At 37.8% G+C, this 27,276-nt stretch overlaps 1 protein-coding gene across 1 annotated transcript; it reads right to left on the bottom strand.

Annotated features, from left to right (window-relative positions):
• Positions 1-16,815: 16,815 nt before the first annotated feature.
• Positions 16,816-22,139, bottom strand: LOC121392586. The gene is made up of 3 exons (XM_041523735.1): positions 21,974-22,139; positions 17,622-17,861; positions 16,816-17,238 (listed from the first exon to the last, which is right to left on the bottom strand). The coding sequence occupies exons 1-3, from the start codon at positions 22,137-22,139 to the stop codon at positions 17,027-17,029; spliced, it is 618 nt and encodes a 205-aa protein (XP_041379669.1). The 3' UTR covers positions 16,816-17,026.
• Between the last annotated feature and the right edge of the window lie 5,137 nt (positions 22,140-27,276).

Below are 27,276 nucleotides of genomic sequence, written 5' to 3'. Positions count from 1 at the left end.
AATACTAATAAACATTACAAATCGTTATTTCTAGAAAATATAGTTTTAAAATTTGGCCCTTCTATATGTTGCAGCCTGGTCAAGAATGTGTGTGTAGGGCTGGGGTGCTGCATTGTAAGATGTTTCTGATTAATAAAATATTTCTACGATTAAATATATTTTCTTGTTCAGAGTATCACTGTCTGTATATTCAATGTGTTTCTGGTCGTCTTAATATTTGTAAGAAGCCCAAACTGGATTTTGTCTTCAAATAATTTCGTACGTACGACAAAAACTATATTTTAGGAAATAAAAATAAATTTAACCTAGTATAAACATTAGAACGATCAGAAACACGTTTAATATACAGCCACTAATATATTATGCAGAAAAATATATTTGATATGTAATTACACTCGTTAAAAAGTATATGTTAGTCGATAACATCTTAAAAAGTGCAGCAAACTCAGGAATGTCCCTTTAAGTGGTTTAGAAAAAAAATATTGTCCGGAGAACTGTTCTCTAAACATCGCTTACCAGTCTAGGCCTCCGCCCCTGCACAATATCCTGCATACGTACCTGCAGGTCACTTTCATGGGTTTTTTTCCAACAGCAGATTAACAGTCAGTTAAACTAAACAACCTTTATGTTGTTGGTCCCTTGACTGATTGGACAAGACATGGTTTTTTTATATTAATTTTAATTAGACATGCCTGGTCCAGCAAAGGACACCTGGCCATGTGCGCGGCTTAACTGTTGAAAATTAGTACAAGTACAAATGACAAGTACACTAACTGATTCAGGGCCTCGTTCCATGGAAGGATTGTAGCGTTAAGATCACCTTAAGTACATAATATAGCTATTCACCTGTGACGGAACATGCTCTTAAATTTGTTTCGCCTGTGGCGATTTTAATTGTGTTAGAGGGCCGTGTGCAGTTTAATTGCACTTAAGCCCAGATGGGCAACTTGTTACGTAATATCTCCGCGCGTCCGTACACTCTTAGCCCAGGTGCGGAGCCATGTGGCGAGTAGTTACGTAATACCTCTGCAAGTGCGGTTTTTACAACCGTGATTTGGCGACGATGGCGTCAGTAAGTCTGACGATCAGAGAGAAATAATACCGCTTGTCGCGGTGGAAATATCAGATGATAGGGGGAGGTACCACCTTGTACCCCCAGGCGAATTCTGATTTTTATAATAAATAGCTAGTTTTTAGAGATATCGAGGAGAACGAAACGGAAGCTTCCCGGGAACGTTAGTCCGTTTGGATTTGGTAAATATCATTTCTGCTCTGTGTATAACCTTGATGTGATTGATGTGATTTCAAATATTTTAATACTGTATTATACCAATATTCTTTAGACAGTGTCTTCGGTCATCTGACGAAGTAAATCGTAGACTTTTTGTGTTCTAACATTATACGAGTATTTGGTAATATAAAGCTAGCCAGTCATCCTAGAAGACCTAGGTAAACTGTAGGTTATTGTCTTTATTGTGATAGGTACCAGTATTAATTCTGTGTTACAAGTTTATTGAATGAGTAGTTAGGGTTAATTAAAAATTAACCCGTTAGGAATAGAGCTGTAATTCCTTATATTAATTAAGTTTCCAAGAAGCGTTTCTCAATTATCACACGTTACTGAACGAGTAGTAAGGGGTAATTAAAAAAATAACCAGTTAGGAATGGTGTTGTAATTCCTTTATTAATTAACTTCTCCTGGAAGCGTTTCTCAATTATCACAAGTGTGGGTGTTGTGTAACGGTGAAGTGATTCGCATATTGTGTAACTAGACACGCTAGAGATTAACTAATTAAGTGATCAGTTCTGGGTTGTTATTATTGCTGTTATTAATTAACTACTACGGCTGTACATTTGTCAGCGTAGATTAATACAGATTCCAAAGTGTATTGTGTTTTTGTTGTGTTTCTAGAGAACTAACGTGCTATAATAATATATACTTTATATAAGATCGTATCTCTGATCATACCTAGAGACGAGCCATACTAGGGTTTAACCGCCTGTTACAGAGAGATCTAATAGATATACAGTTAGGAGAGATATTTTGATAATCGTGTTTTATTCAGTTACGGGAATTATAGAATCCCCGTGACATCACCTAAGGTGATTTTCGCACTAAGATTGTGTCGTGGAACAGGGCTCAGGACACAATTTAGACTGGGAGTGTTTATAATATGATACACCTTGCATCGCTAGGATTAAGTATCAGGGTAATTTGACCAATAATGTAGGTCTACTGGTCATACTAAATTAAGAAATTATTAATATGAAAAACTCGTATGAAAAGTTTAATTCAGATTTTCACAGTGAAATACTCGTAAATGACATTCCTGTAATTCAAATTCAGTTATTGATATATACTATTCATCAGTTTAAAATGACTTTATTCGTCATGTTATAGATCTTAAGAACCATTTGTTACACTGATTCATCCTGTACCAAAACTGTTGTTTTCGTCTACTGTAAAACATAAAAAATGCAGATACGAGTTTTACTAAGTTTAACGACGTTATGCGAATCAGCGTTATGCGAATCAGCCTTTTTCTTTCTGGCAAAAATCCTATTTGAAAACAAATCAATGTATTCTTCTTTTGCACGGTAATGTATCGAATGTAATTTCAAAAAATATATTAACACGAGTCTGATTTGTTACCCATATGTAAAACGCAATATTTGTCTAGCTGGAGAAGACAGTATATCATACACACGCACGTACACACGCGCGCGCACAGACACACACAAACACATATACACACACTCATATACACACAGACATACAGACAGACAGACGCACAAGACACACACACACACACACATATATTATATATATATATATATATACACACACACACACACACACCCACACATATATACAACAACAAAAAAACCACACACACACACACACACACACACACAGAGACAGAGAGAGGAGAGAGAGAGGAGAGAGAGAGATGAGAGAGAGAGAGAGAGGAGAGAGAGATTGAGAGAGAGACAGAGACAGAGAGACAGAGAGCGAGAGGAGAGAGAGAGCGAGAGAGAGAGAGAGAGAGAGAGAGAGAGAGAGAGAGAGAGACACGCACACACACACACGCCACACACACAGAGCCACACACACACACACACACATATACACACAGACAGACAGATACACACACACAAACATACACACACACATATATATACACACACACACACACATACACACACACACACAGACAAACACAAAGAGATTGAGAGAGAGAGAGAGAGAGAGAGAGAGAGAAGAGAGAGAGAGAGAGAGAGAGAGAGAGAGAGAGAGAGAGAGAGGAGAGAGAGAGAGAGAGAGAGAGAGAGAGAGAGAGAGAGAGACAGAGATGTCTTGCCAGAGTGTTTTTCGATATCGTCAATATCATATATTAGGAATACAAATAATGTGTGATAATTACGATATCGAAACACACGAGTGTAATAATCTCTTTATCATGTGCTCTCAAGCTTAAAGGGACATTCCTGAGTTTGCTGTAATTTTTAAGATGTTATCGACTAACAGAAACTTGTTGACGACTGTAATTGGATATTAAATATATTTTTCTGCATACAATATTAGTGGCTGTATATTATACGTGTTTCTGATCGTTCTAATATTTGTATTATGTTAAATTTCATTTTATTTCATAAAACAGATATTTTTCGTATGTACGAAATTATTTCAAGACAAAATCCAGTTTGGGCTTCTTACATATATTAAGACGACCTGAAAAACATTGAATATATACACACTGATATTTTAAACAAGACAATATATTTAATGTGTAAATGTAATCGTAGAAATGTTTTATTAGTCGGAAACATCTTACAATGCAGCAAACTCGGAAATGTCCCTTTAATACAACGTGTTTTTGCAAAGTGTACAATTCCAGGCCGCCATTACTAGATATTCAAATAACACAAAAATATGTGGCACGGTATGTTTTTGAAAGGAAATGACGTCAAACTCGAAAGGCGTCATTTTGGATGCCCTCTTCTCTATCAAAATTTGGGTGCACCTCGAACTTTGACTTTGGTTTAGTACTACCTATAACACTGGTGTATTTTATTCCATTGGAGCCGGGTTTGTTATTGGTGAAGTTATATATTGCTTATATTTGATTGTTTAGATTATCCATTTCCATCCATCCGTAGTGTTTCTAGTTGTCCTGGTGTTTCTAATACCACGAAATTCACTTTACATATTTGTAAAAACGCACACAGCTCTGAGAAGTATGTTATGGAAACATGTTTTTTAAGGGTAGGGGTGTGTGTTCGGGGGGGGGGGGGGGTGCTGTCGGTAGGTAGTTGACGTAAGTTATGGAGATAAGCTTTTAAGGGTAGGGGTGTGTGTGTGTGGTGGGGGGGTGCTGTCGGTAGGTAGTTGATGTAAGTTATGGAGACAAGCTTTTAAGGGTAGGGTATTTCCCCGTTTCAATATCACAGACTCTTTGCTGCAGTCTATTGCAATATGTAAATGTATCCAGATATCCAGATATGTGACCGGTTTGTAGATGAACTAAACTCAGTGTCCAGTATAACTGATTAAAAATAGAGTCTGCGACTTTAAATCTGTTAATATTATTATTATTATTATTGTTATTATTATTATTATTATTATTATTATTATATAATGTTTGCAGGCTCGGATGCGGTGGGGGTGGGGGTGGGGGTGGGGCTGCTGCGGGTAGGTAGTTGATGTTAGTGTTTAAGAAAGTCAGTCTTCATAAATTCGGCACCAAATGTTTATCTGGGATTGCTGCCTTCCCCACAAGTGTTAACTGGCCTCGGTGGCGTCGTGGCAGGCCATCGGTCTACAAGCTGGTAGGTACTGCGTTCGGATCCCAGTCGAGGCATGGGATTTTTAATCCAGATACCAACTCCAAACCCTGAGTGAGTGCTCCGCAAGGCTCAGTGGGTAGGTGTAAACCACTTGCACCGACCAGTCATCCATAACTGGTTCAACAAAGGCCATGGTTTGTGCTATACTGCCTGTGAGAAGCGCAAATAAAATATCCCTTGCTGCTAATCGGAAGAGTAGCCCATGTAGTGGCGACAGCGGGTTTCTTCTCAAAATCTGTGTGGTCCTTAACCATATGTCTGACGCCATATAACCGTAAATAAAATGTGTTGAGTGCGTCGTTAAATAAAACATGTCTTTCTTTCCCCACAAGTGTGCCCAACATGTTATTCCGCACTGGAAGTATAGAGCGAATAAATATGTACACAATCTCACGTCGCGACCCACATAATACCCGTGTTCGTTGTCATATTGTATGTAGTGTACATACCACACGCGTAACAACAGACGGGGCGGGGGTAGGGAGGAGGGGGTACATGTCCGCCCACTTGACAACGAAGATGTACGTGCCCCACCTCACTTCACATATCGTTCATACCGGCATGTGTACCTTCATTACCCCGACACGCACAGCTGAAGCACGTTTTCCCTGCCCTGATTGAAACACGCCCTAGTTTCTACCACAAATGCCCACAATCAATAATCGCCAGGTGTAATATTCGAGTATATATTTGTGTTGTGTACACAGTGCTGTTCTGTCATATAAAGTGTTAATATGTGTAATCAGCGAGTTAACAGTTAACATAGACATAGCAAAACAAAAGAAATAACAGACTGGACAACTGATAATGTGATATTGTCAAATAAAAGTTATAACTACCTTCGTGTCTCCCACAACAAAATGTCTGACCCGTTTGTAAAATATTTCTTTGTATGTGACGTGTTTAGTTTTCTTGGAAGGCAGGACTTTCTGTTTAACGTTCTTGTTGACCGAGTAAACGTGTTTATCAGTTACTATACGTAACCATGCTTCTCTGTCACAGTGTATTGAGTAAACGTGTAGCTTATCAGGTACTATAGTAAGCGCATGTAGTAGCAGCACAGGTTATTGCATTACAACATAACACAGTTACCTGATCAGACGTCAGGTTCATAGCGGGGCTGGGGGTGGGGGTGGTGTGGGGCGGACAACCCTATTGAAATGCAGTGATAGTATTTTAATACCAGACAATCGTACCTCGGTATGTAGAATGTCCAAGTTAAAATGTCTCCATAAAACCTAGACGTAGTAGACGTAGCCCAGTAGTAAAGCACTCGCCTGATGCGCGGTCGGTCATGGATCGATCCCCGTCGGTGGGCCCATTGCGCTACTACTCGTTCCAGCCAGTGCAGCACGACTGGTATATCAAAGGCCGTGGTATGTACTATCCTGTCTGTGGAATACTGCATATAAAATATCCCTTGCTACTAACGAAAACAAATGTAGCGGGTTTCCTCTCTAAGACTATATGTCAAAATTATAAAATGTTTGACATGCAATATCGAATGGCCAATAATTAATAAATCAATATGCTCTAGTGATGTCGTTAAACCAAAAATCTCTAATTGTAACTTTAACGGCCCTGAGTGTTGAGTGATTCCTCTATTTCCTTTCTTTACTTGACAAAATCTGTTTATCATTATCGTGTGCAGTGGCGTAGGCACGATTTTGTAGGGGGGGGGGGGGGGGGGGGGGGGGGGGGGGGGGGGGGGGGGGGGGGTGGGGGGGGGTGGGGGGGGGGGGGGGGGGGGGGGGGGGGGGGGGGGTCACATGGCTTCCAAGCAAACAATGATATCGATTACGCCACTGATGGCCAGTTTAAAAAGAAAAACTAGCTCATGATCATATAATTATTATGAAACTTATATCGTTGAATATCTATTGCTGAAATTATTGTCCTACATTGATCATTGTATTACACCTTGTACGGGTACTCGCGTCCTGTGAACGGACTCAAGTCTTGCTAGACCTGACCCGTGCACAAGTACTCGTGGATACCCTAATTAGTCATTCAGTTTCCTAGTTAACGCGAAGGCTGCTTTCCTGGACTGATTGGCAAGTGACTTTTTAGAGTCTGTAAGTTTACTATTGTAGGAGAACTGAAGTGCAAGATAACAAAATGTGTCGACAGGTTCTACAGTTGAACCATTATAATGCCACTGTACGTTCGGGTTTAATTGCATTCTTGTTCTATAAACCATATTTTTTGTTTTATCAACATTCACAGTGAGATTCTTTATTTCTTCTTTTTCTTTCTTTTCTTTTTTTTTGGGTGTAATTATTTAAGACATTTAACATGTGTTGTAGATCGTCTGAATTATCAGAAAACAAAACTGTATCGTCAGCATATAATAGAAGAAAAATATTCAGCATTTAAATTTGATAACTTTGACAGTTTTCAGCTATCATCACACTTTCTATATCATTAACGAACAGAGAAAACAACATGGCGAAACTGCTCACCTTTGCATAAGGTGAGCAGTTAAAGCAGTTAAACCCGATTGATGATGTAAAACAATTGTCAATTAAAACAGTCTATAACATTTCACTTATTAACTTTTGCCGTCCCATGTTTAACTAACGGCGTCAAATATTCAAGCCTGTACACAGTGCGGGGGTGCGACGGGTATGTATGCACCACCCCCACCCCACACACCCCTCAGTTACCAAAGGTCAACACATTTTCTATATATTTATTATTCTTATTATTATTATTATTATTATTATTATTATTATTATTATTATTATTATTTTTATATAAGCCCTTGTTGGTCCCATCACGAGGAATTCGTAACCCCTACCCACCACCATTAAAAATCCCTGCTTACGGGCCTGATAGCCACATAGTAATTGGTTTAAAATATAAAAATTACAGTCCCCATACTTTTAAAATAGCTTTATGTTTAAAAGGGTTATCGTATTTAGGGGGCCACCCGATATAATTAAAGGTGAATCCGAAAAAGACAGGTTTGTTTCCTGAGTTGTTACAAAGAGTTACCATATAATTGTGCATGAGGTAAAATATAATACAATTATACATTGTGAGCATGTACGCGTAATGCTGTACTAATGTTTCTCTCATCCTCGGCTATATAGGACAGAGATATGAAAGAAAGTCATCCGATGAAAGAAAGCTGTGCAATAAATTTCAATCCCACATGGGATAGCACGCGCACTCGTTTAACATGACGTAGTTGGTAATATATGACATCATATTCAGTGGCGTAGGCAGGATTTTGTATTGGGTGAGGGCACCTGACATCCAAGCAAACAGTGTTATCGAGTACGCCACTGATCACCCCTAATTTCTCGGTATTGGGGGGTATGACCTGCCTAACCGCACCTCCCCCCCCCCCCCCGTCCTTCCCGGCTACGCCACTGCTGACCCTATCCAATGAAAGAAAGCTGTGCAAGAAATTCTATCCCACATGGGATAGCACGCGCACTCGTTTAACATGACGTAGTTGGTAATATATGACATCATATTCAGTGGCGTAGGCAGGATTTTGTATTGGATGGGGGCACATGGCATCCAAGCAAACAATGTTATCGAGTACGCCACTGATCACCACTAATTTCGCGGGACAGGCACACGTAAGCAGTCCCGCCCCCTCCCACCCCCTATGCACCTTACATAACAGTACATTAAATAACAGTCATGACTTAAACATAAATGTATACAAATAAAAGTACAGATATACATCAACACAGTATCAACCCACCTCCTTAAATGTACCTCGGATAACAACACACAACATACGACTTTAGTTTGTACATTTAAAGGTATGTAGTACACACATAAATTAAATCCGAACCCTCTATTATATGCATGGCAATAAGTTTATCACAAAATGGTTAGCAACAGACTAGTTTTAAAGGGTGTATACTACCAAATCAAATCTCATAGACGACAATAGTAACATATGTGGCTAAAACTCCTACCTGCAACGTATCAATCGATATAACCGCCACGGATATAAATACTACCACCCCTCACCCTCAAAGCGAATCAGACAAAAGTGGGTGTCAAGCTGCTCATATCTGAGATAACGGGTAGCGTCTATGACTACCCTAGCTCCGCACAAAATTTGAGTACTTTTTTTTACATGTTCCAAGCACAAGACTACTTAACACAGTGGTACTAGAAGAAATAAAATTGCATACATTTTTAGCCCATATGAAACTAATGGGTTTTTTTTACAGACAACACCCTCACATTTGTAACCAATCACAGGAATTATGGTGTTCACTTCTCTATCAAACGTTGCGTGCACCTCGAACTTTGACCCAGCCGGAAGTTATTTGGTTTAGTACTACCTATTTTATTCTATTGGAGCCGTTTTTTGATTGGTAAAATTATACATTGCTTATATTTGATTGTTTAGATTATCCATTTCCATTCATCCGTAGTGTTTCTGGTTACCCTGGTGTTTCTAATACTACGAAATTCACTTTCCATATTTGTAAAAACGCACACAGCTCTGAGAAGTAAGTTATGGAGACATGTTTTTAAGAGTAGGGGGTGTGTGTGTGTGTGTGGGGGGGGGGGGGGGGCTGCTGTCGCAAGGTAGTTGATGTAAGTTATGGAGACATGCTTTTCCCCGTTTTAGCATCACAGACACTTTGCTGCAGTCTATTGCAATATGTAAATGTATCCAGATATGTGACCGCTTTGTAGATGAACTAAACACAGTGTCCAGTATAACTGATTAAAAATAGAGTCTGCGACTTTAAATCTGTTAATATTATTATTATTATTATTATTATTATTATTATATAATGTGTACACGCTCGCATGCAGTGGGGGTGGGGGTGGGGTTGCTGTGGATAGGTAGTTGATATGTGTTTAAGAAAGTCAGTCTTCGTAAATTCGGCACCAAGTGTTTATCCGGGATTTCTGCCCTCCCCACAAGTGTGCCCCACATTTTATTCCGCCCTGGAAGTATAGAGCGAATACATAAGTACAATATCAATCTCACCCACATAATACCCGTGTTCGTTATCATATTGTATGTAGTGTACATACCACACGCGTAACAACAGACGGGGCGGGGGTAGGGAGGAGGGGGTACATGTCCGCCCACTTGACAACGAAAATGGACGTGCCCCACCCCACTTCACATATCGTTCATACCGGCATGTATACCTTCATTACCCCCACACGCACAGCTAAGCACGTTTTCCCTGTCCTGATTGAAACACGCCCTAGTTTCTACCACAAATGTCCACAATCAATAATCGCCAGGTGTAATATTCGAGTATATATTTGTGTTTTGTACACAGTGCTGTTCTGTCACATAAAGTGTTAACATATGTAATCAGCGAGTTAACAGTTAACATAGACATAGCAAAACAAAAGAAATAACAGACTGGACAACTGACAATGTGATATTGTCAAATAAAAGTTATAACTACCTTCGTGTCTCCCACAACAAAATGTCTGACCCGTTTGTAAAATGCGTCCTTGTATGTGACGTGTTTAGTTGTCTTGGAAGGCAGAACTTTCTGGTTTACCGATCTTCTTGTTGATTGAGTAAACGTGTTTATCAGTTACTATATATAATAAGCGCATGTAGTAGCAAGCACAGCGTATTGCATTACAACATAACACAGTAACCTGATCAGAGGTCAGGTTCATAGCGGGGCTGGGGGATGGGGCGAACAACCCTATTGGAATTCAGTGATAGTATTTTAATACCAGACAATGCGTAGCTCGGTATGTAGAATGTCCAAGTTCAAATGTCTCCATATAACCTAGACGTAGTAGACGTAGTAGACGTAGCCCAGTAGTAAAGCACTCGCCTGATGCGCGGTCGGTCATGGATCGATACCCGTCGTTCGTTTCAGCCATGGTATGTACTCTCCTGTCTGTGGAATACTAGTAGTATATTTTATACGTAGCGGGGACAACAACGGGAATACAATGGAAACGCCTCCAGTACAATGATGAAATAATATCTTTTGAATAGAAAACCAGTTGAAACCCGTGTATTTGTTATTATTAAACAATCACAACCAGTCTTTTAAACAATGCATTTGAATATATGAAGAGTTCAGGCGCAAAACGCGATATATCCATTTTTCATTTTGAGTAAAAACAATTTAATTAATTGGCGTATATCGCGTTTTGATAAAGAAAAACGGGATTTACCAAATACAATTTCATAAGGATTAATCACGTTTTGCAGCAAATCAGCGGGCCTACGATTAGCTCTTACTGACATACCATAATGGTTTTGACTAAAAACTAGAAAGAAAATGGTTTATATCGCGTTTTGCGCCTGAACTCTTCATATGTTATAACATAAAGAGAAGTGTAATTATTTATTATTTGTAACGATTGCATTCAAAGATGAACTATATCGACAAGAAACAGGCTGTTTACTTCAGCTGGAAATATGTTTTACGACCAGAATGCAGTTTTAATGAATCAATAGTGAAAAAAATCAACTTGTTGGTTTAAGAGTCGTACTGAATGTGAGATGTATGCCTAACGATCCTTCTGCGATTTGACTACCAGTACCAAGCTAATAATAATCAAGAAAATACTCGTGTGCTCGTGGATGAATTAGATACAGTTGATAATACAAAATGCTTGGAACATTTGTTAACTCTGAGTTACGCCTTTGAAGTGTGTAAACTGGTTCAGCGATTCTGTAAAGAAATGTGTATGGGATGCATATTCGACGAGGAGAAAACGCACACCTGTAAAACACTGTGCCACGAGGTTATGCTCAAACGCTATTACACAACTGCATGGGTTGAACTGAACATGTGGTTACGTCTTGTTTATGTAGATCCAGTTTTATTAAACACTCCAGGATTTGTTTTGTGTCAGTATCAATGCAAAGACTATTTGGATATGAACGTTAAAACTGTAGAGTGTATGAACATTTTAAAATAACAAGTACACTGGTGGCACCTAAGTCTGCGCACCTAAGCATTTGTGTTATATTTTAAAGTTAAAATATTTCTTTAAAAATATCTGTTTCACCGCCACAGTACAGAACAATAAACGTATTACAACTAAAGTTATGAGCGCATTTTTAGTGGGACCCCCCTGCATTTACTGGCCTGCATGACGGCACATAAGTCTGCGCAGCAAACATTAAAACAACCACTTCTGTCGCTAAAGTTTACATAAAACAGCAACAACAATGGCTCCGACTTTTATAAGTTCTAAATAACAAACACGTCCTGTTATAGTCTGTTTCAGAAACATTTAGATTGTGCAAATGAGATAAATATAAATGGTGTTCCATGCTCCTTCGTTTGGACAACACAAAATGACAATATAAAAAAAGCCAATGTAAAAATATTTTATCAATATTTAACAAAAATTGTCTGTTATTAACTGTGTATATGAACACAAATGGTGTTCGTTAGACATATAGGACAATCAATAATAATGTTGAAACATGCCATAGCTAAAATAGGCCATGCTGTAAGTGCAATCTTCACAGTCTGTGTGCAGCCATTTTGCATTGTGTCACTCGGAGGGAAATTCAAAGTATGCTTAGATGTTTACGTCAACAGATAAAATAAGACATTCATTTCATTTATGGATTCATAAATTACAATAAGGTATGTATTAAAGCTTCTATGCAAATTTATGTAAGTTGATATGCAAGGTTGATCATTACAACGTTGACAGACACGTGTTGACAGGTGATAGAAAAACACGTTGATCGAGGCTGGCAAAAGTATACTTTTAGTGCATTAATTCAGAATTGTTTTCAATAAAAGTGTTATCGACCAGTTTTATACATATATTCACAATCAAGATGTGCTGTTTTAACAACGGTTTTGTGAATTAAATTAACGTTGTTTGTTTGTTTACAAGCATACCCCGACACTTGTTTCAAGACGTAATGTAACGTCATTAACGTGCGCAGAGTTTTGTGCCGCGCAGACTAAGGTGACATGAGTGTACTTAAAATACTACGTTTGGAAGATCGTCTGCGCGTATAAATCAACGGCACAGAATACATTAGTTCAGTTCAGTCATGTTATCCAGAGTGAAACCTAACACTGAAAAGAATGAACGTGACAAGAACGGACTTGAACAATATTATACAAAATCGAGAGACGCTGGAGCTTTCTACGGACCGAAGAAGTTTCACGACGCTCTGAAGAGACGTGGTTTACAAACGTACAAGTTGAAAGCGGTAACACAGTGGCTGAACGACGAAGATGCGTACAGGCTTCACAAACCAGTGAGCAGTTCATTCAAGCGTCTCCGAGTACGGGTTAACAAAAAAGATGAGATGTTTGACATGGATTTAATGGACGTCAGCCGCCATTCAAAAGTCAACGATGGAGTTAGGTACTTTCTTATAGCAATTGACATTATTTCGAGATACATGTGGGTCATAGCCCTAGTAAACACGAAACCGGAGACGGTGTTAGAAGGCTTCAAAACAATTTTAAAAGACGAACGTGTACACAAGAGAGTTCGGGTTGACACAGGTACGGCATTCGCAGGTGTATTCAAGCAGTTTCTATCAAAAGAAAACATTAAACTGATTATCACGCAGAATGAAGATATCAAAAGTAATTTCGCGGAAAGAATTATCAGAACCTGCGGGGGCTTATTGCGCGCTTTACGACTTAAAACAATACACAAAAAATGCATAAACGTTTTAGCAGATCTAGTACACAATTATAACAATACAGTACACTCGTCCTGAGACTGTGGGCACCGGCTGATGTTGATAAAGCGAACAACTTTAAAGTTTGGATTCATCTGTACGTCGAACCCATGGTTAAGAAACTTAAAATAAAGAAACCATTAGCAAAATTTGTTTTTAAAGTGTGATTTAACGAGAATCAGCTATTTGCGTAAATAATTCACTAAGGAGCAGGACTTAAGGTAAATAGAAGAGTTGTTCAAAATGCATTTTAGAAGTAGACGACACGGTATTCCAGTTTATAGACTGTGATTTTCACGACGAAGTGCTGAAAGGTATATTTTATACAGCCGAACTTCAGAAAGTGAATAAAAATCAAGACATTCTGTGAAAAATCGAAAAAGTGTTAAAAAGAAGAAGGAAAAGGGAAAAGTGTACTATTTGGTTCGGTGGTTAGGGTGGCCACCTAGCTTCGATTCGTACGTAGACGAAGGAGAACTGAAAACTGCGTGAGACATGGAGAAGTACATCATATTGAAGAGTACTGACTCTAAATCAGTGTTTCCTGACAACAACCCCTATCATTTTCGAGTAAAGTTAAAACAGAGGTTAACGTTTGAAGGTTTATGGATTGTGTCTCTTGTGGATTTGAATTTTGGAGAAACTGATATTCATAGTATGAACGATTTGCAAGTAGACGTGTTGTGTAATTTGTGTGACAGCAGTCTAGTAGGCGATAGTTTTGTACCTCTACTGAGACGTGTTGATTTACGAGACAGTCCACGGTATGAGTTTAATACAATGTGGAACATTTCTGTTGTAGGGAAAGAGAGTTCCTATGTTGAAATGCATACAAAGGCTGCATCCGCCACTCCAGTCTCATTTATCAAAGAGAGCACGAGTGTGACACTACTATTACGACATTATCCGTTTTTGGAGTAAATTACCATGGATCGAAAACTTTACGTTCCTGATGTGAATAAATGGTTAAAGTAGTTTGATAAACAAACAAAGAATGTTGTTCAGTCAAATAAGCAGGTTTGATCTGGAGTTGGGAATTACAAGGACAAGTGGTTTTCTTATATGATTCCAATGATTCCGAGACATGTGAACAGTGACGTGAACAACATACACAAACCTAAAATAGAAGTGACGTCACAAACACAAGATGTGGTACAAAGGGCCGAAGCTGAACAGGAACGTATTAGGGCTATAAAACATAAATCTGGTGATCGAATTCTCAGAAGCAAAAAAGTCAGACGCATGACAGTACAGAAAAAAATGAGCTCCCGCATCGAAGTACAAATCAGCTGTTAGTGAAAAAGATATATCTGTATAAACGTCAACAACAAACGATATGTCACTCCTCACAGACAAATACTTTGTGGAAGGTTTACCCAGTGCTTTGGATCTGTTTACTATGCCCCCATACCAAACGAGTGTGTTTCAACATTACTACGTCGATGTTAGACCTGTTAGTCAAATTACAGATTCGTCACCAGTAGAATTTCAAATTGCAAATAGTGAAAGTGACTACGTGGATTTGAAACAAAGTCGTTTACGGTGGGCTTATATTTGGATGGGGTTAGTGGGCCCGGTCGACCCGTCGAAGCAGATGACGTCAGTGCGTATGTGAATTTATTCGAAGGTGTTAATAGCTGGAACCTGGATTGTGGAAATTATATTGAAAGATCTGAATTTTCTTTGGGGAATGGTCTGTTTGTGTTCAACCTTGAACCCGTTTTTGTGGACTCTGGTTATTTAAGTTTATTAAAAAAACGGTAATTTACGGTTAGAAGTACAGTTTAAATTTGCATTAACAAAGATAGTGAGTTGCATAGTGTATGGTGAATTCTCCAGCTTGATTGAAATTGATCAGACCAGGAACGTGTTTGTCAAATAGATCATGAATGGCAAACAGATTCAGTGTGCGATCGACTGCGAGCCAGTTCTATGTTCACGTAGTGTCGGTGTTTACTCGAGCGATACACTACCACGCTTGAAACAGGGGAGACCCTGGGGGTGTATTGTAAACACGGACCCATCTCACCTTCCCGTCAAACACTGGGTGGCGTTCTATTTTGACAAAAACAAAGCAGAGTTGTTCGATAGTTTTGGGAAACCACCCGAACATTACAATATAACATTTGTAAATGTTTTAAGGAAACATTGTACATCATACGTTTACAACGCCAAATCCATACAATTTATCAAATCCAAGACATGTGCTTTTTACTGTTTGTATTTCCTATTACAGAAATGTAAAACTGAACTGATAATGAATGATATTATGAGTCAGTTTAGTGAAGATACATTACACAATGACTTATTTGTAACCAACTTCATATGTCGTTACTTTAGATAGTGTAGTCCATCATGTAGTCCATGTAGTCACAAGTATTTGTAATTCAAACATATGCTATTTAATAAAACAATTTATTATTATCACAGAACACTGGCTTGTAATATTTTAAACACTAACTGGTATTAGTTTATTAGATAGTAGTTTAATATGAATATTATATATATACTTTCCAGACTATGTAGGTAAATCCACAGTAGATAATCCACACAGTAGATAAATCCACACACACGCTAGGCAAATCCGCACAGTAGGTAAATCCCCACAGTAGGTAAATCCACAGTAGGTAGATCCCCACAGTAGGTAAATCCCCACATTAGGTAAATCCACACATTAGGTAAATCCACAGTAGGTAAATCCCCACATTAGGTACATCCCCACAGTAGGTAAATCCACAGTAGGTAAATCCACACATTAGGTCATCGAATCAAAACATACAATCAAGAATTGATTGATTGATGAGCAAGCAGAAATAATTACATAATTTGCAATGTTATAGTTATTTAAAATTAACAATTACAATAACAAATAGTTTATAATCTATTTATTTATTAAAAACTACATTTTAAAAATTACACACATTAAGTTGTGTAGATACAAAGATATATGTTTCAGATTTATATAAATCCAGTATAGAAGAAATATTGGTGTGGTAAATACATCTAGCTAATGAGCTATAATAATAATAATAATAATAATAATAATAATAATCATAATCATAATAATAAACGACTAAGTAATGCTTATTTAATTTGTTTGTTTTATTTGCATGAGTAGGTAGGTATACAGAGAGAGAGAGAGAGAGAGAGAGAGAGAGAGAGAGAGAGAGAGAGAGAGAGAGAGAGAGAGAGAGAGAGAGAGAGAGAAGGTATATCCAACATGAAACACTTAATAGGTAATCCGATATGAAAGCACAATAGTAGATAATCAAACAAGAAATGATTTCCTTGATGGTCAAGGGGAGACAATTTCTTAATTTGCAATATAGTCTCCTGGACAGAGGAGCCGGCTGAGCTCGTCACCTGTGTCCAGGACAGATGTCCACGTTAAACTCTCTGATTTGGTCTAAGAAGATAGTTGTAATAAATATTCAGATTTAAATATTTGTAGCTAAATTCACAATAACACATAATAATACTTAATTATTTATTACTAAGAACTTCTACTACATTCTAATTGTTTAAAAGTCATTCAATAAATGTTACTCTTGGTGGTGGCGAAATGTCTATGTATCTGTTTTGTTGCGGTGGATGTTGCTCTGGATCTTGCTGTGGATGTTGCTGCGACTGTTGCTGCTGCTGGTGTTGTATGGCCGCCAGCAGGTTCGCTCCACGACCTCTTTCAACTGTGTGCACACCACGTGCCTGTTCGAGTGATTGTGGGACTCCTAGCCCAGTTCCTTGAAAATAATAAAAACAGTTTAATTTATTATTATTATCATCATTAAAGTAGCTCTTCCTTCATTAGCACAATTTCCTGAATAGTGGGTGATTGCTGCATATTTAATGTTATGTTGGTACTTATTTGTACTGAAAACAAGATATTTGTTCAACAGAATTAATCATATATATAATATATTAAGAGAAACCCGTGTGGGAACTGGTTTCTTCTCATTTATTTGCAAAGTAAATTTGTAACAATACATAACTGTAATAAATATGTTGACTACGTCGTTAAAGAAAACGCCAAAACTCTCCTGATTTACTAGAGTTCTATATGATTTGCATAAGCTAACTGGACTATAAGGGAGTTAACTCTTGTTACACTGTAAAAAACCCTCACCAACATACGGTTGAAACCGCCGTGTGGAATGGAGTGGAACTCTCTCCATAGGTGGGTGTTGGTAGAGCTGACGTTGTAGCTGCTGCTGCTGCTCCAATCTCTCATCGGTAACGGCTAATGAGAGCATTTCGCTCTCTTCCTGCACCTCGCGCTCCAGCTGATTGATAGCTGCAAGAATTTCCTCTCTGTGTTCCATCAGAGCACGGAACGCAGGTGCCGAAAAAGACAGGTGCTTTGTGCCTGACTTTGTAATTTTGTTTATGTGAATATATACTTCACTATTTACGTCCCATATTTTGACCATCGCATAGTCCTTGTAAAAAAAACTTTTTTTTTTACACTGATTCATTTTTTTAAATATGTTACTTCGATTCTGTGCAGAGTGATACAAACTGTTGCGTTTCCACTTTTATGGAACTGTATAACAATAACGTAGAAGGTATAAAACGATTAGTAGGTTACTATTAACCTATAGAACATCTGTAACCCGTTTACCACGATTTAGTGACTTGGTATTTTTCCTCATATTGACTAGAAATAGCAAGCTATTAACCAACATTAAAAAGTGCTGGATCATGATAAAGTTTTTATTGACTATAGAAAATCATAGGTGGCAACTACATCTTTAATTTCAAATGATGGGAGATGTTTCTTTGAAATTAGAAATTCCACTTTCTTTTCAAAATACTTTTTTGGGTTAAATACTTAATTGCGAATTGAAAAACATATTTTGGTTCTTCAACCTTCCAAGACTAGTTTAAGACGTTACCATTGAAACACCAGACTTTGAGTCGCCTTTAATTTAAAAGCTTCTATTTAACTACAGAAATAACAGGTGACATCTGTGATGATGGTCTTGGGTAAAACTAATACTTAATAATAATAAACGTATTCAGTTTAGTCCACCGAGTGTGACTATTTGCTACACTTCTGTTCGATTTATGTTTGTACTTTAAAGGATTGAAATACTTTTTAGAAAGTGTTAACCTAGAAACGCAGACTACATGACCCTACCTACATAACTTTATTTTAAAATATATTTGTAGTATTCAGTTTTAACATATTTGTTTTGCAAGCGATTATTTGAAAATAAAAACAATCTACATTGTTAATGTTATATGTGAAATTCGAAGAATAGTTGTCAGTGCAACGTTTAAACTATTTAATAAAATATTAAATAATATATTCTAGAGCAGAAACAAGACACTACAGGATATGTATCAACCTTAACATAGAGTGTAGCGCAGCATAGCATGGATGAAAATTAGTGTTACTTATCTTACGTTGTAATACTGTTTTAAAAATGTACATTGGATGAAATAAATGCGTATGTACAACTTTCGTTAAAAATGTACATCTTAAAAAACATACTTTCAGTGTTACATTAGTAATAATGTTGCGAGAGAGAAAGCATGCTTATTAAGTTAATTTGGGTGTTGTCGATAGTTTTGTAAAGCAATGAGGGTGGGTGCACTCACATCACTCCATTAAACAGTGATTGTATGCGTTTAATAGTTGCTCAACCGGTTTTAATAGTTCTATAAACGGTTTTGATAGTTATGTTGACATCATTGCTATAATTAAATAGTTTGCAATTGGTTGTCAAAGTGAAGAAATGCATTTTAATGAAGAAATGCATTCGCGGGAAATGCTTTTTTTTTTTCTTTTAAATACCGCTGCGTCTACAAGAAACAGACACACTTTTGGTTGACACTGCTGCTGCAAAATCTTCCTTACTCCCGAATCTATATTATATAGAAGGTAAGTTTTAGCTAACCTTTTTTTCACAAGGAAGAACTTAGTCTATTTCAAAGCGAACCACACAAATAAACATGAATTTAATCAGTTTTAAATATTTAGATGTTTAACATATAATTTCAGAAATAAATTGAATTATATTTTGTGATAACATTACCGAAATTTATTAAAATAGTTTAGTTGTTATAACTTGAAAATATGGTTTATTCACTAAACATTTCTAAAACAGCTTAGTTAAAAGATTATTATTATTTATTTGCAGGTTACTGAAAGTGTTCATGTGCAACATGTTAACGTAAAATGTGATCAAAGTTTTAAACCAAATGTAATCAAGAGTAGATAGTTTAATATGTAATCAAGAGTAGATAATTTAATATGTAATCCAGAAAAGATCGTTTAAATATGTAATCAAGAATGTAGTTTAAAATATGTAATCGAGAATAAATAGTTTATATATGTAATCAGGAATAAACAGTACTTTAAACCTTAAAAATGTCCTCTCACACGACATGTAGAATATTTTCCTGTAATGTTTGTGAGAGCTACTTTTCTAAAAATTCTGATCTTCTTAGACATAAAAGTAATTGTTTCAATCCGTCACACATTTTCATATGTGAACTGTGTGGTGAACATTTTACCAGAAAAGATAACTATCACATACATGTTAAACGGTTTCATGAACATACTTTAAAATGTTCAAACTGTTCGTATCAGTGTTCAAACCGAACCAAGCTCGAAAATCACGTTTTAGCATGCATCAGTAGACCTCAAACGTATTCGTGTAATCAGTATCAGGACATTTTTTCAACATTTAGAGATCTTGCAATACACAACTCTCGAAATTATAAAACACAAACAACATTTCAGTGTTCATTATGTCTGATAGACTTTATCAATGTGCATATGTTAAAACTACATTTTAAAGTATGTCGCACACAATCGGGGGGGGTGGGTGGGTGGGTGGGTGGGTGGGTGGGAAGTGACGTCAGTTAGTACTACATCTTCCCAGACTGTCGGTGTTCAACCCCATAACAAGCGACGGAAACCATCGGCCACCATTAGTCGTAACCCTGACACAACGCCCCCACCCCAGATTAATCTCATAGCTGCACAGGCCCCTTCCCCACAACCAGAAGCTGATCAGATTCCCGACGAGCCACTTTCTCCAAACAGAGGTTGCAATAGACAACCTCTGAGTAGTGACGTGAGAGAATTTGACTATGTCGGTACTGAGCAAGATAAGTCGGACTTGATGAGATTTCTAGCCGCACGTCGCCGTGACATTATTCGTGATATCCAATCAGAACTAAGAGAAAAATTATCGATAAAATGGGGTATTTGTGTACAAATTAAAATGTCAAAAGTAACCACATAAGGTAAAAAGACGTTTGTAGAACCATACTTCAAAAACAAAATGATTGTTGCTACAGAGACAGATGACTTAGCAGAACAATATTCTACTGCACTGAATACTATTATGATTAGATTAGACGATTATGAAGGTGAAGAGTCAAATCTTGATGAAGTCATTACCATGAAACTGACCGTTGTTCAATTTCAACCTTTCAGAGGCGTGTCGTACATCAAATTACCTGTAGAGTTAAAGCGAAAGAACAAAAGTATCCTTAACATTCAAAACGATGATGACAAATGTTTTCTGTATTGTGTTTTGGCGCAACTGTACCCGGCTCCCACTCATTCACACCCAGAGAGAATGCATAACTATTTACCTCATGAAGACAAACTGAATGTTAATGGCAATTAGTAACACCCCCTTACATGTAACGCGTATGCCAACAGCTAGCCACTGTCAAAATTAAATGCCCCACTCACCGACCCCTGGAAAGGCGTTGTACCATACCTCTATGGATAAAATATGTTTTGCAGATATGAGACGACCCCTCAATCAAGACAGTTACATTTTTTCAAAAATTGCGAAATCGCACGTGATCTCTTGTTTGGGAATTCTATACTTGTGATAAGCCAATGAAAACCGAGATCGGTACGAGCCCGTCAAAAGTGTCCCACTTTAAAAAAAAACTGGCTTTGTTTTTGACCTGGATAAGCCAGCGTAGTGAAACCAATCCGGAGTGCGGCGTCATATATGCACCAAACGTAATTGGATTTTCTGTTCTATATGCTTAAATAATAAATATATTTCAGGGAATGTAGTTTTAAATAAAACTGTTCATTCTTGTTTACAGCTGTCTGTGTTTGTTTTCGTTGTTTACCACTACCTTTCTGTATCAATACCAAGAGTGTCTGGGGTACATTTAACTCTTTCAATGTATTAATGAAACGTTCATAGCCCACGGGTTGCTTTGTAGAATCAGTGCCCAACACAGCATCGCGTATCACCATTGATATATTAGATACCACGTGAGCGTGTCCATCTTTATCAAGTAGTTCACCATTGTCATTCCACTGTAATGTGCCCTTTTCAAACTGATCCTTATAAAAATCCACCAAACCCATTAATTTCCCGATTAGTCTTGCACTGGGAACACCTTGTAGTATAGCAGTTTGTAAAGATAGCAGTGAATAGCTGATTGACTGTTCTGATAAGTTCGTATAATGTTTGTTAGATGTATCACCATCATTCGACATGGTCTGTTTCTTTGACGACGAAGCAGTTTCAATAGTACGGTCTTCACATTCACTCTTAATAGATGTAGAATCACTCATCCGAGTCGGTGTGTTGCTCCTCTTCAATAGATTGTTGTACGTCTCCCGGCTCAGTAGAGCATGTGCTTTCGCCATTGTTCACCTGCTATTCGGTAGTGTCGTTCCCTTTCAAGTAGTAGTTTAAGAGCGCTTCAATGCAACTAGGTATTATGAAATGGTTAGATCGTAACAGTCTGTGTTTCTCCTTTTTCTGTGAAGCAGGAGGCACCGCCCCTGGTGGTTGAGCTGCCCGGTTTGGTCCCCCCCCCCTCCCCGCCCCACCCACTCCCGAGCTGGCGTGGGATGACGTCTCCTCCTACGTCCCGATCTCTTCTGTTTATTGTCACCATAATACCAGGTGACAATAGCCGTGCTCCCATTGTGTTCAACACGATACTTGGCCAAGCTCGTGCAACACAGCCCCAAGGGTGGGGTGGGGGGGGGGGGGAGGGACAGAAACCTTGACGTTTGATAAACACAACCGCATTCTGCGCTATCTCGAGTAGAAATCTCCGGGGATTTTGGGGTTTTTTTCTTCTTTTTCTTTTTTTCCTTTTTTTTTGTGTGTATTTTTTTTTTTTTTTTTGTAGGGGCGTTGTGTGTTTGGAGGTTGTTGTTGTTGTTTTTTCTGGTTGGTTTTGTTGCTTTATTGTGGGGGGGTTTTGTGGGCTTTTTTTCTTTTCTTTTTTTTTTCTTTTTTTGGATGGGGGGGGGGGGGTCCTTTACATCATTATTATTACATTATCTCTTTTTTGATATAAGTATTTATTGTTCCAGATCAAACAGCAGTGTTGGGGTTGGGAGCGCCGAATCACTGCTTTACAGATATAGAGTAGTTCTGCATGTGCCTGGCTACTAGAATACAGAACTATAAATATAAAACATAATAGTAATTACGTATTGTACATACATGTAGAGATATATGTATAGGACGATTGAGTCTGGTCGAGGACACAGCAGAGTATAGCTACAGTAAAGTTCTAATTTTTGATGTAGCAGCATAAAGAAATTTACAGATATTGTTAATAACTTTGACGCAATGGTTGCGTAATAATTGGATAAGTTTTGAAAACTGAAGGGTTAATGTAATAATATTCCTTAATGTATTCCACACGCAATTGAATAAACAATGGACAAACGAGTATGAAGTGGAATTCATCCTCTAGCTCTCTTATATTCCATACTGAACATAATCATATGCGATCACTTTTGTCCACGCCAGAATATCTTCCGGTCTCAACATTTAAAGAGTGAGAGTGTGTTCGATATTTGGTTATAATACATCATGTGTTACATCTATACTTGTCTGAAATAGGTTTCTGTAAACATGGCAGAAGCTGAAAGATATCCATGATATGTTTGTATAGTAAACATTTTGATGAGTTATTAAGTATAGTAGCAGTCTTTTGTATAAAGTTGTCTTGAAGACGTTGTTTAAATTGATATAGGAAATCATTTTCATTTGTGACATACTGAGCTTCCCATACATTAAGAAACACCAATTTTCACATAGTAATTTGTTCACATGGTACAACCAGTTCATTTTACAATTGGGTTTACTCTGTAGTAGGTCAATACGTGTTCCTTGTAACAAGCTTGGCGTATACATTTATCGGTTTTTAATAACAACACCCAATATTTATTAATACTAATATTCCTTATAATCAGTTGAGGGAAACGTCCAAGTTCATAATAAACCATAGAAGCTGAGGTAGATTTTCACGCACAAAGCAGTCTCTTCGGGAACTGTATATAAGCTTGTTCTACATCTGGTGAAATACAGAAGCCCCAAACGTCAGTAGAATAGTTTATAATAGGCTGCAAATAAGTATCAAATAGTGAAAGTTTAGTTTCAATGTTTAGCATTAAGCCATTCATTTTCTTAGTTAACACAAAGGCTGTTTTCCTATTTTTGTTTTATCAACATTCACAGTGAGATTCCATTTTTGTGTGTAATTATTTAACGCATTTAACATGTGTTGTAGATCGTCTGGATTATCAAATAATAAAACTGTATCGTCAGCATATAATAGAAGAAACATATTCAGCATTTGAATTTGGTAATGTTGACAGATTTCAGCTATCATCACTCTTTCCATATCATTGAAGAACAAAGAAAACAACATTGGCGAAAGTGCTCACCTTTGCATAAGGTGAGCACTTAAAGCAGTTAAACCCGATTGATGATGTAAAACAATTGTCAATTAAAACAGTCTATAACATTTCACTTATTAACTTTTGCCATTCCATGTTTAACTAACGGTGTCAAATATCCAAGCCTGTACACAGTGCGGGGGTGCGACGGGTATGTATGCACCACCCCCACCCCACACACCCCTCAGTTACCAAAGGTCAACACATTTTCTGTGAAATTTAGATAATGTCATGTAAACGATATATTTATTATTATTATTATCATTATTATTATTATTATTATTATTATTATTATTATATAAGCCATTGTTGGTCCCATCACGAGGAATTCGTAACCCCCACCCACCACCATTAAAAATCCCTGCTTACGGACCTGATAGCCACATAGTAATTGGTTTAAAATATAAAAATTACTGTCCCCATACTTTTAAAATAACTTCATGTTTAAAAGGGTTATCGTATTAAGGGGGCCACCCGATATAATTAAAAGTCAATCCGAAAAAGGACAGGTTTGTTTCTTGAGTTGTTACTAAGGGTTACCATATAATTGTGCATGAGGTAAAATATAATACAATTATACATTGTGAGCATGTACGCGTAATGCTGGATTAATGTTTCTCTCATCCTCGGGTATATAGGACAGAGATATCCAATGAAAGAAAGCTGTGCAAGAAATTTTATCCCACATGGGATAGCACGGCACTCGGTTAACATGATGTAGTTGGTAATATATGACATCATATTCAGTGGCGTAGGCAGGATTTTGTATTGGGTGGGGGCTGCTGTGGGTAGGTAGTTGATGTCAGTGTTTAAGAAAGTCAGTCTTTGTAAATTCGGCACCAAGTGTTTATCTGGGATTACTGCCTTCCCCACAAGTGTGCCCTACATTTTATTCCGCCATGGAAGTATAGAGCGAATATATAAATACAATATCAATTTCACGTCGCCACCCACATAATACCCGTGCTCGTTATCATATTGTATGTAGTGTACATTACCACACGCGTAACAACAGACGGGGCGGAGGTAGGGAGGACGGGGTACATGTCCGCGCACTTGACGTGGCCCACCTCACTTCACATATCGTTCATACCGGCATGTGTACCTTCATTACCCCCACACGCACAGTTGAGGAACGTTTTCCCTACCCTGATTGAAACACGCCCTAGTTTCTACAACAAATGTCCACAATTAATAATCGCCAGGTGTAATATTCGAGTATATATTTGTGTTTTGTACACAGTGCTGTCTGTCACATAAAGTGTTAATATGTGTAATCAGCGAGTTAACAGTTAACATAGACATAGCAAAACAAAAGAAATAACAGACTGGACAACTGATAATGTGATATTGTCAAATAAAAGTTATAACTACCTTCGTGTCTCCCACAACGAAATGTTTGACCCGTTTGTAAAATACTTCCTTGTATGTGACGTGTTTAGTTTTCTTGGAAGGCAGAACTGTTTGTTTAACCGACCTTGTTGATAGAGTAAACGTGTTTATCAGTTGCTATACGTAACTATGTTCTCTGCCACAGTGTATTGATTAATCGTGTTTATCAGTTACTATAGTAAGCGCATGTAGTAACAAACACAGAGTACTGCATCACAACATAGCACAGTGACCTGATCAGACGTCAGGTTCATAGTGGGAGTGGGGGGTCGGGGGGGGGGGGGGGACGGACAACCCTATTGGAATTCAGTGATAGTATTTTAATACCAGACAATGCGTACCTCGGTATGTAGAATGTCCAAGTTCAAATGTCTCCATATAACCTAGACGTAGTAGATGTAGCCCAGTAGTAAAGCACTCGCCTGATGCGCGGTCGGTCATGGATCGATACCCGTCGGTGGGCCCATTGCGCTACTACTCGTTCCAGCCAGTGCAGAACGACTGGTATATCAAAGGCCGTGATATGTACTATCCTGTATGTGGAATACTGCATATAAAAGATCCCTTGCTACTAATGAAAACAAATGTAGCGGGTTTCCTCTCTAAGACTATATGTCAAAATTATAAAATGTTTGACATACAATATCGAATGGCCAATTGTTAATAAATCAATGTGCTCTAGTGGTGTCGTTAAACCAAATATCTTTAACTTTAACTTTAACGGTCCTGTGTTGAATGATTCCTTTATTTCCTTTCTTTACTTGACAAAAGAAAGAAAGAAAGGAATGTTTTATTTAACGACGCACTCAACTCATTTTATTTACGGTTATATGGCGTCAGACATATTCTTAAGGACAACACAGATTTTGAGAGGAAACCCGCTCTCGCCACTTCATGGACTACTCTTTCCGATTAGCAGCAAGGGATCTTTTATTTGCGCTTCCCACAGGCAGGATAGCACAAACCATGGCCTTTGTTGAACCAGTTATGGATCACTGGTCGGTGCAAGTCGTTTACACCTACTCATTGAGCCTTGCGGAGCACTCACTCAGGGTTTGGAGTCGGTATCTGGATTAAAAATCCCATGCCTCGACTGGGATCCGAACCCAGTACATACCAGCCTGTTGACCGATGGCCTAACCACGACGCCAACGAGGCCGGTTTATGTGAAAAAAATATGTTTATCATTATCGTGTACAGTGGAATTCGGTGCACGTTCCCGACTTAACACCCAATAGCCTTTTACAGAATTGTATGTGCAGCTTTTCAACATCAAGTGCCTTGTGGAAACCCCATATTTCAGAAGCATAGCTTAAAATAGAATTAACATATGTATCAAAAACAGACAGCATTGTTTCAATATTAAACAAATTATTTTTACATACATTCATTAAAGAAAACAATGCTTTACGCCCTTGTTCTGGAAATCGCTTGTGTGTGCGTGCGAATTTGCCGTTGTAGAAAAATAAAACACCAAGATAAATAAATTCATTTACAACATCAAGTTTACATCCATTAAAGTATCACTTCTCGTTGTCTCGAATTCGTCCTCTAAAAATAACTATTTTGGTATTTTTCGTATTTACTGTTAAATCCCATTTACGTGTATAACTTGACAGAGAATTAATACTTGTTTATAGTCCTTCGGGTGTCTCCGCTAAAAGAACCATATCATCGGCGTACTTTA

This window comes from Gigantopelta aegis, unplaced genomic scaffold, assembly GCF_016097555.1.
Source record: "Gigantopelta aegis isolate Gae_Host unplaced genomic scaffold, Gae_host_genome ctg4120_pilon_pilon, whole genome shotgun sequence".
NCBI lineage: Eukaryota > Metazoa > Mollusca > Gastropoda > Neomphalida > Peltospiridae > Gigantopelta > Gigantopelta aegis.
This window is presented reverse-complemented; position numbering and strand designations above follow the sequence as displayed.